Consider the following 16180-nt stretch of genomic DNA (forward strand, 5'->3'; position numbering starts at 1 on the left):
TTGGAGTGATATGGATTTCTGCAAAAATTGGTCATAAAATGTTATCTGATCTTCATCTAAGTCACAACAATAGACAATCACAGTCTGCTTAAACTAATAACACACAAATAATTAAATGTTACCATGTTTTTATTGAACACACCATGTAAACATTCACAGTGTAGGTGGAAAAAGTATGTGAACCCTTGGATTTAATAACTGGTTGAACCTCCTTTGGCAGCAATAACTTCAACCAAATGTTTCCTGTAGTTGCAGATCAGACGTGCACAATGGTCAGGAGTAATTCCTGACCATTCCTCTTTACAGAACTGTTTCAGTTCAGCAATATTCTTGGGATGTCTGGTGTGAATCGTTTTCTTGAGGTCATGCCACAGCATCTCAATCGGGTTGAGGTCAGGACTCTGACTGGGCCACTCCAGAAGGAGTATTTTCTTCTGTTTAAGCCATTCTGTTGTTGATTTACTTCTATGCTTTGGGTCGTTGTCCTGTTGCAAAACCCATCTTCTGTTGAGCTTCAGCTGGTGGACAGATGGCCTTAAGTTCTCCTGCAAAATGTCTTGATAAACTTGGGAATTCATTTTTCCTTCGATGATAGTAATCCGTCCAGCCCCTTATGCAGCAAAGCAGCACCAAACCATGATGCCCCCACCACCATACTTCACAGTTGGGATGAGGTTTTGATGTTGGTGTGCTGTGCCTCTTTTTCTCCACACATAGTGTTATGTGTTTCTTCTAAACAATTCAACTTTGGTTTCATCTGTCCACATACTATTTTGCCAGTACTGCTGTGGAACATCCAAGTGCTCTTGTGCAAACTGTAAACGTGCAGCAATGTTTTTTTTGGACAGCAGTGGCTTCCTCTGTGGTATCCTCCCATGAAATCCATTCTTGTTTAGTGTTTTATGTCTCGTAGATTTACTATCAGGGATGTTAGCATATGCCAGAGACTTTTGTAAGTCTTTAGCTGACACTTTAGGATTCTTCTTCACCTCATTGAGCAGTCTGCGCTGTGCACTTGGAGTCATCTTTACAGGGCGGACACTCCTAGGGAGAGTATCAGCAGTGCTGAACTTTCTCCATTTTTAGACAATTTGTCTTGCCGTGGACTGATGAACAGCAAGGCTTTTGGAGATACTTTTATAACCCTTTCCAGCTTTATGCAAGTCAACAATTCTTAATTGTAAGTCTTCTGAGAGCTCTTTTGTGCGAGGCATCATTCACATCAGGCAATGCTTCTTGTGAAAAGCAAACCCAGAACTGGTGTGTGTTTTTTATAGGGCAGGGCAGCTGTAACCAACACCTCCAATCTCATCTAATTGATTGGACTCCAGTTGGCTGACACCTCACTCCAATTAGCTCTTGGAGATGTCATTAGTCTTGGGGTTCACATGCCTTTTCCACCTGCACTGTGAATGTTTACATGGTGTGTTCAATAAAAACATGGTAACATTTAATTCTTTGTGTGTTATTAGTTTAAGCAGACTGTGATTGTCTATTGTTGTGACTTAGATGAAGATCAGATCACATTTTATGACCGATTTGTGCAGAAATCCATATCATTCCAAGGGTTCACATACTTTTTCTTGCAACTGTATCTACATAATTATATATCAAATTTATTGATATACAATGATAAAAACAAAAAGTATAATATTAGGGTAACATTATGTGACTACCAGAAATTCAACTTCATAAAAAAATGATGATAAAAACAAAAACCTGCATTGTTTGCGAAAAACGCTACAAAAATCATGTTGATAGTCAAACAGGTAAAAAAGTTATATCTGCAAAACTAGCACATGCTAAAACTGAAGACCTGAGACAGTTAATGAGACTGTCTTCTTTGAACTGCCCATTTCCAAAGACTGAGGTAATTCCCTTGCGACCCCTCTTTATTAGTCAGAGTGGAAAGCACTATAACGAATTTCTCTTACTGTGGCAGACTTTGGCATCTTTATCTATTGCATGGATGCCTGTTGACTTTAATGGGTACTTAATTTCCCCTACAGTGAACGAATAGTGCTGGGAGTTCAACCTCCAGAGATCAGAGATCTGTTAGTGATTAAGGGAAACAGAAAGTGGACAACTCCTTTAACCGTAAAGCATCCTACAGTGAAAATGAATATAACTTGTTTTAATGTTGTAAATATTTTATTCCTGGTGAACTTGAAAGGAGAGATTTCTGCTGGACATTAGAGTTTCACACCACTGAAGATATTCTGATCCTTCAGGAGGGACCCAAAAACAGTATTTCATCTATAGGATTTCTATGTCATTAAAGGGGTATTCCGGTTGGTTAAAGTTGTAGATACGGGATAACTATCAGATCGGTGGGGGTCCTACCGCTGGGACCCCCACCAATCATGAGAATGGGGGCCTCGAACCCCCGGCAGAAAACCCTGAAATGACTAGGGGATAGCTGTATGGAGCAGCCACACACATGTGCAACCAGACGCTCCGTTCATTTCAGGGGAGCTTAAGGGGATCCCTGTTCTCATGATTGGTAGGGGTCCCAGTGGTTGGACCACCACTGATCTGAATAACCAAACGGAATACCCCTTTTAGCAGGTAGAGACAACAATTAAAGAGAATGTGTCAGCAGACAATAATATTGTTTAAATCAAGCTTTTCTTTTAAACATATTTTTAATTTTTATTAAATGAATTTAATGTAATTACTTACATTTTTGGTGGTTATTTTTAATTTTCCATGTCACTATATTTAACAAATCCTAAAATCCTGCAGTTTTCACGTTGGTCATTAGGCCTAATAATAGCCACCTCTTCTTAGTCTGTGCAGATCGCCTCCCCCTGTGTACCTAATATGTTTCCAGACATAACATCTACCTTCTGACAATACGTCCTATTTCGCTATTGTGTCTGTTTTTTAGCCACGAGTAATATCGTTTCTGATGGTTCCGTATGCATTATTAAACAAGTAATAAAAACCATACATTTCACTGTATTTTCTTCATAGCAATAAAGGGGAAGCAAAGAAGATACCATTATCTGGGGTGATTCCATCTTTTTGGAATGATGTACGTTGCCGCGGTGATGAAGAAAATATACTTCTTTGTGAAAAAAACATCTGGCAGGGTGGAACGTGTCCACAGGACCTAGCAGCTGCAGTTACATGTAGTCTTACACACGGTAAATAAATATAGTATATAATCCCTAATCATGGGCGTAACTATAGCCATAGCAGCTATAGCACTTGTATGGGGCCTAGAGGTTGGAGGGGTCACGTGCAAAAACATTGTACTTTTTTGTGGGGAATAACAATATGCTGACTTTTTGCTATAATGTGGGTTTTGTGATATACAATGGTATTATACATAACTTTAATTACTGATACTTATACTGCTGTTTTAATTTTTTTACACTAGGTGGCAGGAGTCCCATCTTATTTTGCTATGGGGCCCTATGAATTATAGTTACGCCTCTGTCCCTAATCATTAGGACATACTGTGTTTTATTATCCGGTACATTGCTACCATTACATGGGAGTAGCTAAAGGCTCATGGGCCCTGGTGCAAGGCAAAAATTCAAAATTCTTGACCTAAGCCCTTCTGTCCAGTCAGAGGTATAACTGACTACCATGCACTTTCTATAATACCAGTGTCTTCTTATGCGGCGCAAGGGTCTTTGGGCCCCCTCAGGCTCCTGGGCCTGGTAGCGACTGCCACTTCTGCACCCCCTATAACTACTCCCCTGACCATTACTACAGATTGCATAACAAACATTTGTAATGTTCTTTCTCACAGGGATGGTTATGTGGCTGGGGCGACTCCCTGGGAAGTCATTGGCTGCCATATAAGCGCTCGCCCCCCGAACACACACTAAAGTCAATATCATAGGAAGCCAATTTGTATATATGGGAGGAAACTGGAGCAGCCAGAGGGAAGCAACGCAAACACGGAGAGAACAAACAAACTCCATGCTGATGTTGTCACTGGTTGGATTCTAGTGCTGGAAGGCACCAGTGCTAACCAGTGAGATGATCCCTCCAGAAGGTGGTGGTGCTGGTATCCTGGTTTGTAGGCCCATACATCCAAGTAAAAGAAGTGGAACAGCATGCTCGTTTAAGAAAGGCTGTTTAGCTGAAACGGGTCCCATCTGCCTGTATTTTGTTTATGTCGATAAAGTGAAGATTGTTTTGCTATTCCACTTACGCCTTTTTACGGCGGTCACTAAGGGGCCTTAGGCAGTGCCCTCACCCTTTTATGGCGGCCAAGTCTAAGAACTGAATGGGTCTCCGGTGAAGCAAAGAGTGAGAGCTTGGCTTTGACATGCCAGTCTGGGCTGTGTAACCCTTTACATGTCATGGGCACTATTTCAGTTACAGAGGGAGCTGTACTTAGGCCATGTAACCAATTAATGTGATGTCGCTGGCCTAGAAAGAGGATGCGTTTGTTCACCAGAGCATGGCGGCCTCTTCAAACAGCTCTTTGGCGTGTACTCTCTCTCATTAGATGGATGACTACCCATTGTGTACGGTGGAGTCCCAACTCTACCTGACAACAAAAAGTAAGAAAAGCATGATGAAACTTCAAGATTCCTCATCCTTTTGTTCTCAAGGGACAATAGGTTCAGTCTTTACAATTGGCTGCTGTGACTATGGTAGGCTTGAAATCGTAGACATTGTGATTAAACTTTAGCTATATAAGAACTAGTAGAATGCGTTTAGTACTTAAAGGGGTTGTCACACTTCAGCAAGTGGCATTTATCATGTAGAGAAAGTTAATACAAGACACTTACTAATGTATTGTGATTGTCCATATTGCTTCCTTTGCTGGCTAGACTCATTTTTCCATCGCACTATACACTGCTTGGTTCCAGGGCTTATGGCCATGGCTGCAGCGCAGATCTGAGGTGGCCGGGACAGGAGCTGCTGTGCATGCATGCCTATGTGCACTTCCACGATCCACCCCTCCCGAAAGGCCAGTGCTTTTTCCTATAGTGTCCAAGCACGACCACCACTGCTGGATTGCAGGGTGGTCATAACAATTGGAAACGAGCAGTGTATAATGAGATGGAAAAATGAATCTGGCCAGCAAAGGAAGCAATATGGACAATCACAATACATGAGTAAGTGCCTTGTACTAACTTTCTCTACATGATAAATGCCATTTGCTGAAGTTCGACAAGCCCTTTTGTTTTAATTTGAATTTAGATAAAAAAATAATTTTAATTATGCGTACAGCATTATCCCTTTCATAGTTAAAGGGGCTTTTATTGGCCCTTAAAGTTCGGTATAGTCTTCTTTTTTGTCTCTGCTTACTTTCTAGCCACTACGTTTAAATATACAATGCAGCTAAACAGTCAAAAAGGATGACACAATCCTGTCAAAGGGCTAAGAAAGACATTCTGTCCCAGTAGGCGATATTCCTCTGCATCAAACAGATCAATTAAGCCTAGAGAGGGGATGCAGCTGCGTCCATTACAAGGGCTGCAGCAGTGAGATCATTTATAATTCAAGATCTGTACGTTAAAACCAGAGCGGCAGGTTTGTACCATTAAGTAACAGATCAAAAGAAGACTAAAGAGTTCTTATCCTTAAGGTCTGATGCTGTGCCTTTTGTAGAATCAAATGGAATCATTACAAGGAGTGCCCCAGCAACTCCCTGCTGTTCACCTCTCACGTCTGCCGACTCAAAGTCTTTGTTCCGTTAAACGGTAACAGGATTGAGAGGGATGTGGTGCACGTTTCTTGCTGGAGGATTTATCCATGTATCATTCCCGCAAAGAATGGCTCATTTTGATTTTTGTGATTTGATTTGATTCAAATTTATTGTCATTACACAGGGTAACGAAAAGCCATGTTTCAGTTCCATAACATGCAATATCGCAGTTGTATAGGTTTTCAAGGTGTCTGAAGGCTGCAGTCCTTTCAGGATGTGTTCAACCTGCTTTTAACTCACATACGTACAAACATAGGAGCCTGTGGCTGTCAGTCAGAGACTTCTGCTTCTCAGGGGCCCATTTACATGGGCCGATGCACAAGGTCATAATTGGGAATCCATATAGGTAATTGTTCAACACTCTAATAAAATCCAGCCTTTATTGATTTATAGACACAAGAAAAAGAGTAAAAACATGGCTGACGCGTTTTCGAGTGGTAAAAACCACTCAGTCGTAGCTTAATGAGTTGGAATTATCTGTTAATTTCTGATTATTGCCTGCCTATGTGAGCTGCATTTACATGTAGCAATCATCCCCTCTGTAAGAGGATGAACAATCGCTACTATGATTGTTTGTCCATCTACAGATTTAATAGGGAACATTTAACATCCCATATACCAAAAAACTTACATTAAAAAGTTGCAAATGCCATTTGTGCAAAAAAAATAAAAAATCACAAATGATGTTTTACCATGCCCTTACAACTTTCCTGAAAAGAGGGTATAGTGGTTTGTGGTTTGGGCAGGGCCATTGGCCCTGGCATATTTATCGTCATTTACACCAGTTCTCTGGCGTAAGAGCTGGCATAGATTTAATTCTGTGGGAATTTGTTTATAGACAGATCTCTTAAGGTCCTGCCACAGCATTTCCGTTTGGTTAAAGTCTGGATTTTGTCTGAACCATTAAAAAAACTTGATGCTGGTATGCTTGGGATCATTGTCCTATTGCATGTCCCAGTTTAGGCCAAGCTTTAGCTATTGGACAGAGGGTGTCACATTTGACTCTAGAATACTTTGGTATACAGAGATGTTTATAGTCGACTAAATCACTGCATGGTGGCCAGGTTCTATGGCTACAAAATAAAACCAAATCATTACCCCTCTTACCATCTTGCCTGACAGTTGGTATGAGGAGAGATTGCTGATAATCTGTGTTCGGTTTTTGCCAAACATGGCACTGTGAATTATGGCCAAACATGTCCATTTTGGACTTGTTTGTCCAAAGAATATTGGGGATAATTTATAAGACACTGACCTTATACACCAGTCTTTAATATCCCCTGCAAAACTAGAGGCTGCACTTAATTTTTAATGAGACATGTGCCTTGTTATAAATTAAGTGCATTCTCCAGACGTCCATGTGCCTAAATTGATATCTACTCCAGCAGGTAGCTGGAGTAGATTTCAGTTTTCATTTACACAAGTTAACTGCCCGATGGCCTCACCTACACCACTCTCTGACCCTGCCATTCCTTCTTTTCAGAAAGTGGTGAGAACAGCATAAAAACACCACCTGTGTCTAAATGTGCAGTTTACAACTTTTTTTGCTCCAGATTCTGGTGTACAAGGGCATTGTAAATGACCACCATTGTTCCCGAAGTCGTACGCCTTGTTTAGAGGCAACTGCTGCATTCTGTTTTCTCCTGCCAACCCTTACAAACAAACCATAATTGTTCATTATTTTTTATATTTGTACTTTCATGAACGAGAACATGTATTGTAACCATGGGTGGACTGGCAACCTAAACTGGCCCTGGAAAAAAGAAAAGAAAAGTGACCCATCCAAATTGACACAAGGTGGGAGCAACACAAGTGGGCGGGCTCAGCTATGCCATATGCAGTGGAGGCCACAGGCCTCTTCCAGCCTGGAGCCTGAGATACCTGGGTTCCTGTGATGTTTGTACACTGCCTCATCGGCTTCAAGTCTAGTAGCCTGTTTCCTATGAAGGTGAATGGCAAGGCAGGAAGCCATAGGCTCCTGTGCCGCCACAGTATTAAACTATATCATTGCCTAATGGTGATACAGTTTAATTCAGGAGGGCATCTGTGGTATCTGGCTGGGTACATCATTTCTCACTGTAGAATGATGGATTTCAAATTGTTAGGAAATGGTCGTAATAACCCTTCCCAGATTAATAGGAGGCAACAGTTGCTTCTGTGAGATCATTGCTCATGTCTCTCCTCCTTGGCATTGTGTTAGCACACGCCTGAATGCTCCAAACCAGCAAACTGCCAAAACTTCTGGTTTTATAGAGGCGGTCACATTTGCTGGTGATCAGTTAATCAAGGACATTTAATTAGCATCATAACTTCTTGACCTCCCGTTTTTGTTGTTTTGACAGGGATTCTGCTATTTTTACTCCGACCTCTGTCGGGACTAATATTGGAGGGTCTACAATATTCCCGACCAGCGCCTCCGTGGCCCACAGGGATTCTCTGTCCTCCCACGCCTTTAGCAAGTTCACATGATATATTTGTTCTGGTTTTCTCTGCCCGGGCTGATATATTTTATAGTTAACTTCTCCAACTTTTTCCCAAACTTCATAGGGCCCTTGCCACTTGGCCAGAAACTTACCCTCAGCAGTAGGTATGAGTACGAGTACTCTATCTCAGGGGGAAAAGGTCCTTACTGTGGGTTTTCTATTATACCCATGGCTCTGAACTGCCTGAGCCTCTGCTAGATGTTCTCTCACAATAGGCATCACTGATGCAATCCACTCCTGCATATCTGCATACCAAGGGTGCCAAACCTTTTGCCTTTCTATTACACTCTTATGGGGAGTAGGCCCCTGCTCCCATGTCTCTTTGGCAATGTCCAGCAGGCCTCAGGGATGTCTGCCATATAACAGTTAGAACGGGGAAAAGCCCGTTGAGGACTGTGGTACTTCTCAGATGGCGAACATCAAATATGACAGCAATATATCCCAGTCCTTCTCATCTTGGGATACTACCCTTTTTAACATATTTGTTAGGGTTTTAGAAAATATTTCCACCAGCCCATCTGTTTGTGGCTGGTACGCTGAGGTGCGTAACTGCTTGATTCGGAGCAGTTTGCCCAACTCCTTTGTTACTTTGGACATAAAAGGAGTTCCTTCATCCGTAACAAAATATAGCAAATAGCTCCCTGCCATACATTTTTTCGCTGTATGTCGGAGAGGAATGGCCTCCAGATAACAGCGTCCACCATCTATCCTAGTGGACACACTAGATATTGGCTTTCACTCCACCAAGGCCGGGCACCTTGGTAGCACAGCAAACCATGATCTCCTCCAATAGGTTTCCTGCACAATTCTAGGGGACACATACCTTCATATATGAGACCTGTCACTGCCTCACAATATATATATATATATATTGTGGGGGGTCGCTCTGGTAGACACTCGGTAGTTGTGCAGGAAGCAGAGACACAGACAGGATAAAGTTTTTATTTACCACTTATGTATTTAAATGTAAGCATAGCCCTAACAAATAGTCTTAAACAAACAAACCCTGCTCGGCTGAGCAAGCACCTAATATAAAAGACAATCCCTGACTATACGTGGGACTGGCTACCCGGCCCACGGGTACAAATGGCAAGTATTGGGTGGCACATGCAATACCTTCTGTAGTTCAGCAGTTAGCTCTCCAGGTATGGCCACCCTACTCAGCTTTGAGGCCCTGACGACCCATGTGGGCTATGGAAGCCCAGGACCGAAGCCCGGGTAGAGTGACCATCTCACTCCCAACTTCTCACTCCAGTATAAGCAGGTCCCAGTAGGTATTTTACAATCTGTCTATGTTAGCTATGGCTAACATAGACAAAACAGACTATCAACCCTGCTTAGGATGAGTTCACATCAGCGTTCAGCCTTTCCGTTCTCCTGCTCTGTTATAGGGGAAGAGCAGGAGAACGGAAAGAACGGATTAGGCACATAACTGAGCTGAACGGAGCCTACGGACTCCGTAAACTATAATGGGGTCCGTTAGGTTTACGCTCAGAAGATGATTTTGGAGCGGAGACAAAAGTCCTGCATGTACTACTTTAGTCTCCGCTCCAAAATCATCTTCTGAGCATAAACCTAACGGACCCCATTATAGTCTATGGGGTCCGTAGGCTCCGTTCTGTTCAGTTATGTGCCGAATCCGTCCTTTCCGTTCTCCTGCTCCTATAACGGAGCAGGAGAACGGAAAGCCTAAACGCTGATGTGAACTCAGCCTTATGTTGTGTCTGGGTTAACCTCTCGGTTCCCAGGGACACAACCAAGGATTACCACACACAGTTTAACTGTTTCCATGGCAGATATCCTAAACCATACCCTTCTCACTATATGTATTTTTATATATATATATATATATATTTATAAAAAAAATAATTTATAGGTCACATAATGCAGTATGATATTTGCTAAATCTTCTAATCCAAGCAATTGATATCTATGTAGGAAAATGTATTTAACAAATGGCTGACTTGGAGATAACAGTCAGGAGCTCTCCAGCCCTCATGCAAACTCTGATGTGGCCGTCATTAGAAACAGAGATGAGCGAAGCGAGCTTGGGATGTTGCATCTGAAGTCGATTCGTTCCTAACTTTGGATTAATGCTGTACGGCGATCCATCTCCATACAGTATTAGAATGTACGGGCTTCGATGAGCCAAAGTTAGTTATTGGCGAAGTCGTGCGTGACTTAGTTGAATAACTTCGGTTATTGATTTTTAAAGTGGAAAACCACTTTAAAAGTTAAAACCGAATTCGGGTTCGGTTCCGAATGGTATATGTACCCATTATCCCTACCTCAGAACCCAAAATAAAGAGTGCACCAGCATGGTTTTGTGATCATTGACCACTAGCAGTTTATACTTTGTCAATCTCAGCTCAATTGCCATTGTCTATTATATAACATATACAATTAAACTTGTACTGACATTGATATTTAACGTATTTTATTATTGAAACTACTGTCTCATTGTTTATCATTTATTTTAGCTACAGACTCTTTCATACCCACTCGACTGGTGGGGGGGAACTCTCCTTTTGAAGGAAGGATAGAAGTCTATCATTCTGGCCAATGGGGCACGGTATGTGATGACCAGTGGGATGATGCAGATGCTGAGGTGGTCTGCAGACAGCTGGGACTTGGGTAGGTAGAATCTTTATGTTCTCTTTTTGTCTTGTCTTCTGGGAACAGTTGATAGACTAGGATAGTTTGTATAATCATCACCTGTTTATAGCCTGCCTGCCCCTCTATATGCCACAATGCAGAGCCACTATTTATTAGATACCTGCAATCTCACAGACCTGGCCTGTCCATAGATTACATGGACAGAAATTGGCTGCCATGGCTGATGGCCTGACTTCATTTTAAAAAGAGGTTATGTTTTTGAGAAAAATGCAAGAGTGAGCCCCAATGTTAAGGCAGCTATATCCTAATCTTACTAAAGCTAAACTTCTTCATCCAATTTAGGTAGCCACCCCCTCAGGAATTAAGACCGAGATCTATAGTGTTCTACTCATTACAGTCAAACGTGGGAGCTTAAAAATATGCTGACATATTTTTTCCTTTAAATGACTTAATTTATTATAAAGTGTATATAACATTTTGATAATTTTGCAGAAAATGTTCATGGTGAAAATATTACAAAGCATCAAACATTGTCATAGTATTTCACCTCTACAGAATATGAATAACTAACCTAAACATGAAGGATGAGCTAGCAGAATAAAGGTCATTATTCAAGCATAGCTCAAGTGTGCTGATTCATCACACTAGAACATAATGGTTTGAAAACGAACAATATTTTCTGGAATAAAGGCCTCACAGAAAATAACAGTGTGGTAAACGTGTGTTAAATAAAATGCAGGTATTTTACAGTGAATTGTGCTTAACCGTGGATGACCTACATAGGTCAACAAAGTGACATATTGTACCAATACCAGCAATAATAATGATTGTATAATTACCAGGAATAGGGTACGTTCTGCTCTGTCAAGTGCTACCAGTTACCAGTGTCCTTGTGCTGCCCCTCATATATTTTTGCTTTTATCCTAAGTGCTTTGATCACAGTTAGGCCTCTTTCAGACGGGCGTCCCGGATTTGCTCCGCATGCGTCCCGGGTGCATTGCGGGAAACCTACGCGAGTGCGCACACAATTTCAGTCAGTTTTGACTGCGATTGCGTTGCGTTGTTCAGTTTTTATCGCGCGGATGCAATGCGTTTTGCATGCGTGTGATAAAAAACTGGCTGTGGTACCCAGACCCGAACTTCTTCACTGAAGTTCGTGTTTGGGTTAGGTGTTATGTAGATTTTATTATTTTCCCTTATAACATGGTTATAAAGGAAAATAATAGCATTCTTAATACTGAATGCTTAGTAAAATGTTGCTTGAGGGGTTAAAAAAATTATTAACTCACCTCATCCACTTGATCGCGCAGCTGGCATCATCTTCTTTCTTCTTCTTTGGTGGTAGTGAGCACGGTGACGTCAGCACAGGTCCTGCTGATTACGTCATCAATGTTCCTTTTGCAGGTCCTCATCGAAGAAGAAAGAAGACGTTTCCGGCTGCGCGTTCAAGTGGAGGAGATGAGTTAATATTTTTTATTTTTTAAACCCTCAAGCAACATTTTAGTAAGCATTCTGTATTAAGAATTCTATTATTTTCCTTTATAACCATGTTATAAGGGAAAATAATACAGTAAATTGACTTTATACAATTTACTAACATCATCTCCTAGCAACCATGTGTGAAAATCGCATTGCATCCGCACTTACTTGTGGATGCTGTGCGATTTTCACGCAGCCCCATTCACTTCTATGCGTGAAAAACACAGAATATAGAACATGCTGCGATTTTCACACAATGCACAAGTGATGCATGAAAATCACTGCTCATCTGCACAGCCCCATTGAAGTTAATGGGTCCAGGTTCACCTCACGCATTGCACCCGTCCGGAATTCTCGCCCGTGTGAAAAGGGCCTTAGTGTTGCAAACACCTAGTAAATGTTAAGTTAATAATGTGTTCACATGTAGAACACAGTGGAAAGTGCCCATGTTCACATGTAGCAGACAACAAAAGTATATAAAAAGAAAAAACTAATATTTACAGCAAAGTATATAAAATATTTAAAGAGCTTGTCCCATGACTAATGTAAAAAATGAAAATCATACCTCCTATAGCATGTGACAATGTCTTTCTAACAAATCTAGAACCAGTCCTGTACCGCATATGGATCCAGAGGTCCCCCCATTCATTGCTCTGGTGGTTCATGCTGGCAGCTCAGGGGTGTGTCCTTTTGCTGCAGCTCTCTCCTTATTACAGCTCTGGGTTTCTTTCTGCTGCAGCTCTCTCCCTATAACTGTCACAGCTTCTAATAGAATATCCAGCTGGTGGCAGATGAATAATGAAACTAAGCGTGTGATTGCACCTTAGCAAAATGGATAGAGAAATATATACATATACATTTTATTGAATAACTCAGTGATCAAACTACGTTTTTATTTACATGCAGTTTCAAAAATATTCAGATCCATTTGCTGGGTCCATATTTATAAGTGAAAGTATGACATGCTCAGGGGAGCATGGCCAACTAGAGTATATAAATATATCAGCTTTTTGGATTGATGGCAGAGGTCCTCTTTAAATAAACAACACAATGCAGTGCATCTATCAGTCAAGCTTAAAGGGGTTGTCTCATCATGGACAATGGGCGCATATCGCTAGGATATGCCCCCATTGTCTTATAGGTGAGGCCGCTGGGACCCCCACCTATATCGAGAACGGAGTCCTGCAAGTGAAGGAGGGCGCACTGCACATGCGCAGCTGCCCTCCATTCATTTTCTATGGGGCCAGCGAAAATAGCTGGCTCGGCTATTTCCGTCAGCCCCATAGAAATTAATGGGAGCGGGGGCTGCGCATGTGCGGTATGCTCCCATTCACTTCTATGGGGAGCTGGCTTGGTGGTGGCAGGACCAGAGTCCTCCAGCCACATTGGAAATAAAAAAAGATGGTATGGACTGGCACTCTGTATGTGTGGATACAAATCAAACGTGTATACAATGTAAATAACCCAGACAGTAAAATAAAAACTATTTAATAACCCGAACAGTAAAATAAAATAAAAAGCACAATGTAAAATCACAATAAAATCACATAAAAGGCAAATATATATAACATATTATAAAGCCTAATGATAAAGAATGAAAAATAATAATAAATGAGGGTCTGTGATTTGAAACAGGCGATCAGAACGCAACAATGATCCAAGTTCTTTTTGAAACAAATAAAAGGGGGGATGTCTTTCTTAGACAGTGGAGTATATTGTTCCTGTAATCAAGATGAGGTGCGCTTGGTTTAAATAAATGAATAGTATTGTGTTTGTAACTGGCCTGCTACCAAACAAACAGACTTCAATGGGGGTAAGTAGTCTTGTGTTTCATATGCTGTTAAATGTCCGGACCTGATTATTGTAAGTAGTAGCAAATAGAGTGCGGTATGCACTATATGAAACAAACAGGTCTTACCTTCTCCTTAGTAGGTGGCGGCGTAATATATCCAAAATAACGGCTTTACATACCCGGTGATACAGTCACTGCTGTGTTTGATATCCCCCGCTCATTCAGACAGACGCCGGCAAGTCACGTGATCTGTAACGGGGTTCCAGCTTGTAATTCACAGCAGAAATATCGCGGTAACTTGTGCCGAAGATTGGATGCAGAAATCAGTATTCTCTTTGGAGCGCTCCAATTATTCGAAAATTATTTTCAGATTTTTATGATCGTCCTTATCGAGGCCTCTTTCTTAAGTCCGGTGGGAGTTATAAGCTGTTCACGCCAGACGCGTTTCGGGGACCTCTTACCCCTTCCTCAGTGGCAACAATCTTGCGGGGCTCCATTCTCGATATAGGTGCAGGTCCCAGCAGTGGGACTAACACCTATAAGACAATGAGGACATATATGTCACGGTGGACAAGCACTCAGACACACAGAAAAACCAACAACCAGGCTCTGAGCGAGAAGCAGGGGAAGGGTCACCTCCTAGCTAATCCCTGACCTCTCTCCCTGCACTGCTCAGCCCACAAGCAGACCTTGGTGGTAGGAATGCTGTGTCCTTGTGCCTAGGCTAATACACCCTAACTTCCCTGAGATGGTGAAAAGGGGAAATAGGAGCAGCCTGCTCGCACAGAACCTAGATGGGAGAGAAGATATCAACACAACTAAAACAGCAAACAACAAGAACAGAAACCACACTTATCTTAACAGAGCTGGGACAGAAAACCTTCCTTGCTTGCTTGCTTCCTAGGCCAGACTGATTTCTATAACCCGCTCAGAGCACTGGAAATGAGAGCCATTTAAAGTAATGACCCCACCCAGTGCACCTGATTGGAGGCGGATCCAGCACGACTCCAAAACAAACACTAAAGACGTGCTGCTATTCTGGCCGACCTCCGCACATAGTCAGAGCCGGGCATGACAATATACTAGCGATATGCCCCTATTGTCTATGGTGAGACAACCTTATTTAAAGGGGTTGTCTCACTTCAGCAAATGGCATTTATCATGTAGAGAAAATTAATCCAAGGCATTTACAAATGTATTGTTATTATTCCCATTGCTTCCTTTGTTGGCTAGACAAATGTTTCCATCACATTATACACTTCCCGTTTCCATGTGTAACACCCCAGAGTTGTGTTATTACACGCCTCTACCCTGCTACTATCTTCTAAGAGCTTTTATATTGCCATCTGATGTAGTTTATATTATGTCTTCACTAATGTGCATATAAAACCATGTTAAACACAATTGTTATTGTAATTTGCCTGGTTACCAGTAGGTGGCAGCAACTCCATTGGCAAGGTACTAGTCCTAGTTTAGTATAGCTAAGCTGGAATGGATTATTCCAGCTTAGCTCCCCCTCTGTAAGAGAGTGGGCTGTTTCCACATCCTGCAGCATGGGTGGAGAAGGAAGTTAAAAGTAGTGTAGCCCACCCCCTGTTAGGGGTAGCGTGTGTGTGTGTAGGAGATCCCCTACATAGGGAAGACAGCAAGCATCTTGTCTTGGCTGAGACCTGATAACATCCCCAGTCTGAGCATCATCAGCCTCAGCTGGATTAAGAAGCAGAATACTAACTACAACCTCCAGAGTTCCATGAAGAAAGCATCCCCTGCAAATCATCTGTGAGTTAAGTCCAGAGACCTAGGAGAAGCCATTCCTCCTCAACTAGTCTGTCCCCATACAGCAGAAGTACAGAAAAGCGCAGAAGATTAGTTCCTGCCACAATTACAGAGCTACCAAGCAAAAAACTTATCCTGCAAGCTCACATTTAAAGTAAAGAAGTATTTATTCCTGCCAATGATTGCTAAAACCTGCTGGGACCAGAGACCAAAGCTGTATACTGTTTGGATACAAGATATCTTTAGTAAAGAAACGTTTGAACTTCAACTAAAGGTCTGGACATCATTTTCTGCTGCCAAATTCCACTATTACTCCTACTATCACTACACTCAAATTTATTGCTAGTGAGCCAG

General features: G+C 41.8%; 1 protein-coding gene across 2 annotated transcripts in view; it reads left to right on the forward strand.

Annotated features, from left to right (window-relative positions):
• The window catches only part of PRSS12 (serine protease 12), a 172704-nt gene that overhangs the window by 39354 nt on the left and 117170 nt on the right, over positions 1 to 16180 (forward strand). The window contains exons 3-4 of one of the 2 annotated variants that reach the window (XM_044301239.1): positions 2977 to 3149; positions 10644 to 10797. In XM_044301239.1, the coding sequence (XP_044157174.1) occupies positions 2977 to 3149; positions 10644 to 10797 (327 nt within the window). The remainder of the gene's footprint in view (positions 1 to 2976; positions 3150 to 10643; positions 10798 to 16180) is intronic. The other variant, XM_044301247.1, reaches the window with a different exon arrangement.

This window comes from Bufo gargarizans, chromosome 1 (assembly GCF_014858855.1).
Source record: "Bufo gargarizans isolate SCDJY-AF-19 chromosome 1, ASM1485885v1, whole genome shotgun sequence".
Classification (NCBI taxonomy): Eukaryota; Metazoa; Chordata; class Amphibia; order Anura; family Bufonidae; genus Bufo; species Bufo gargarizans.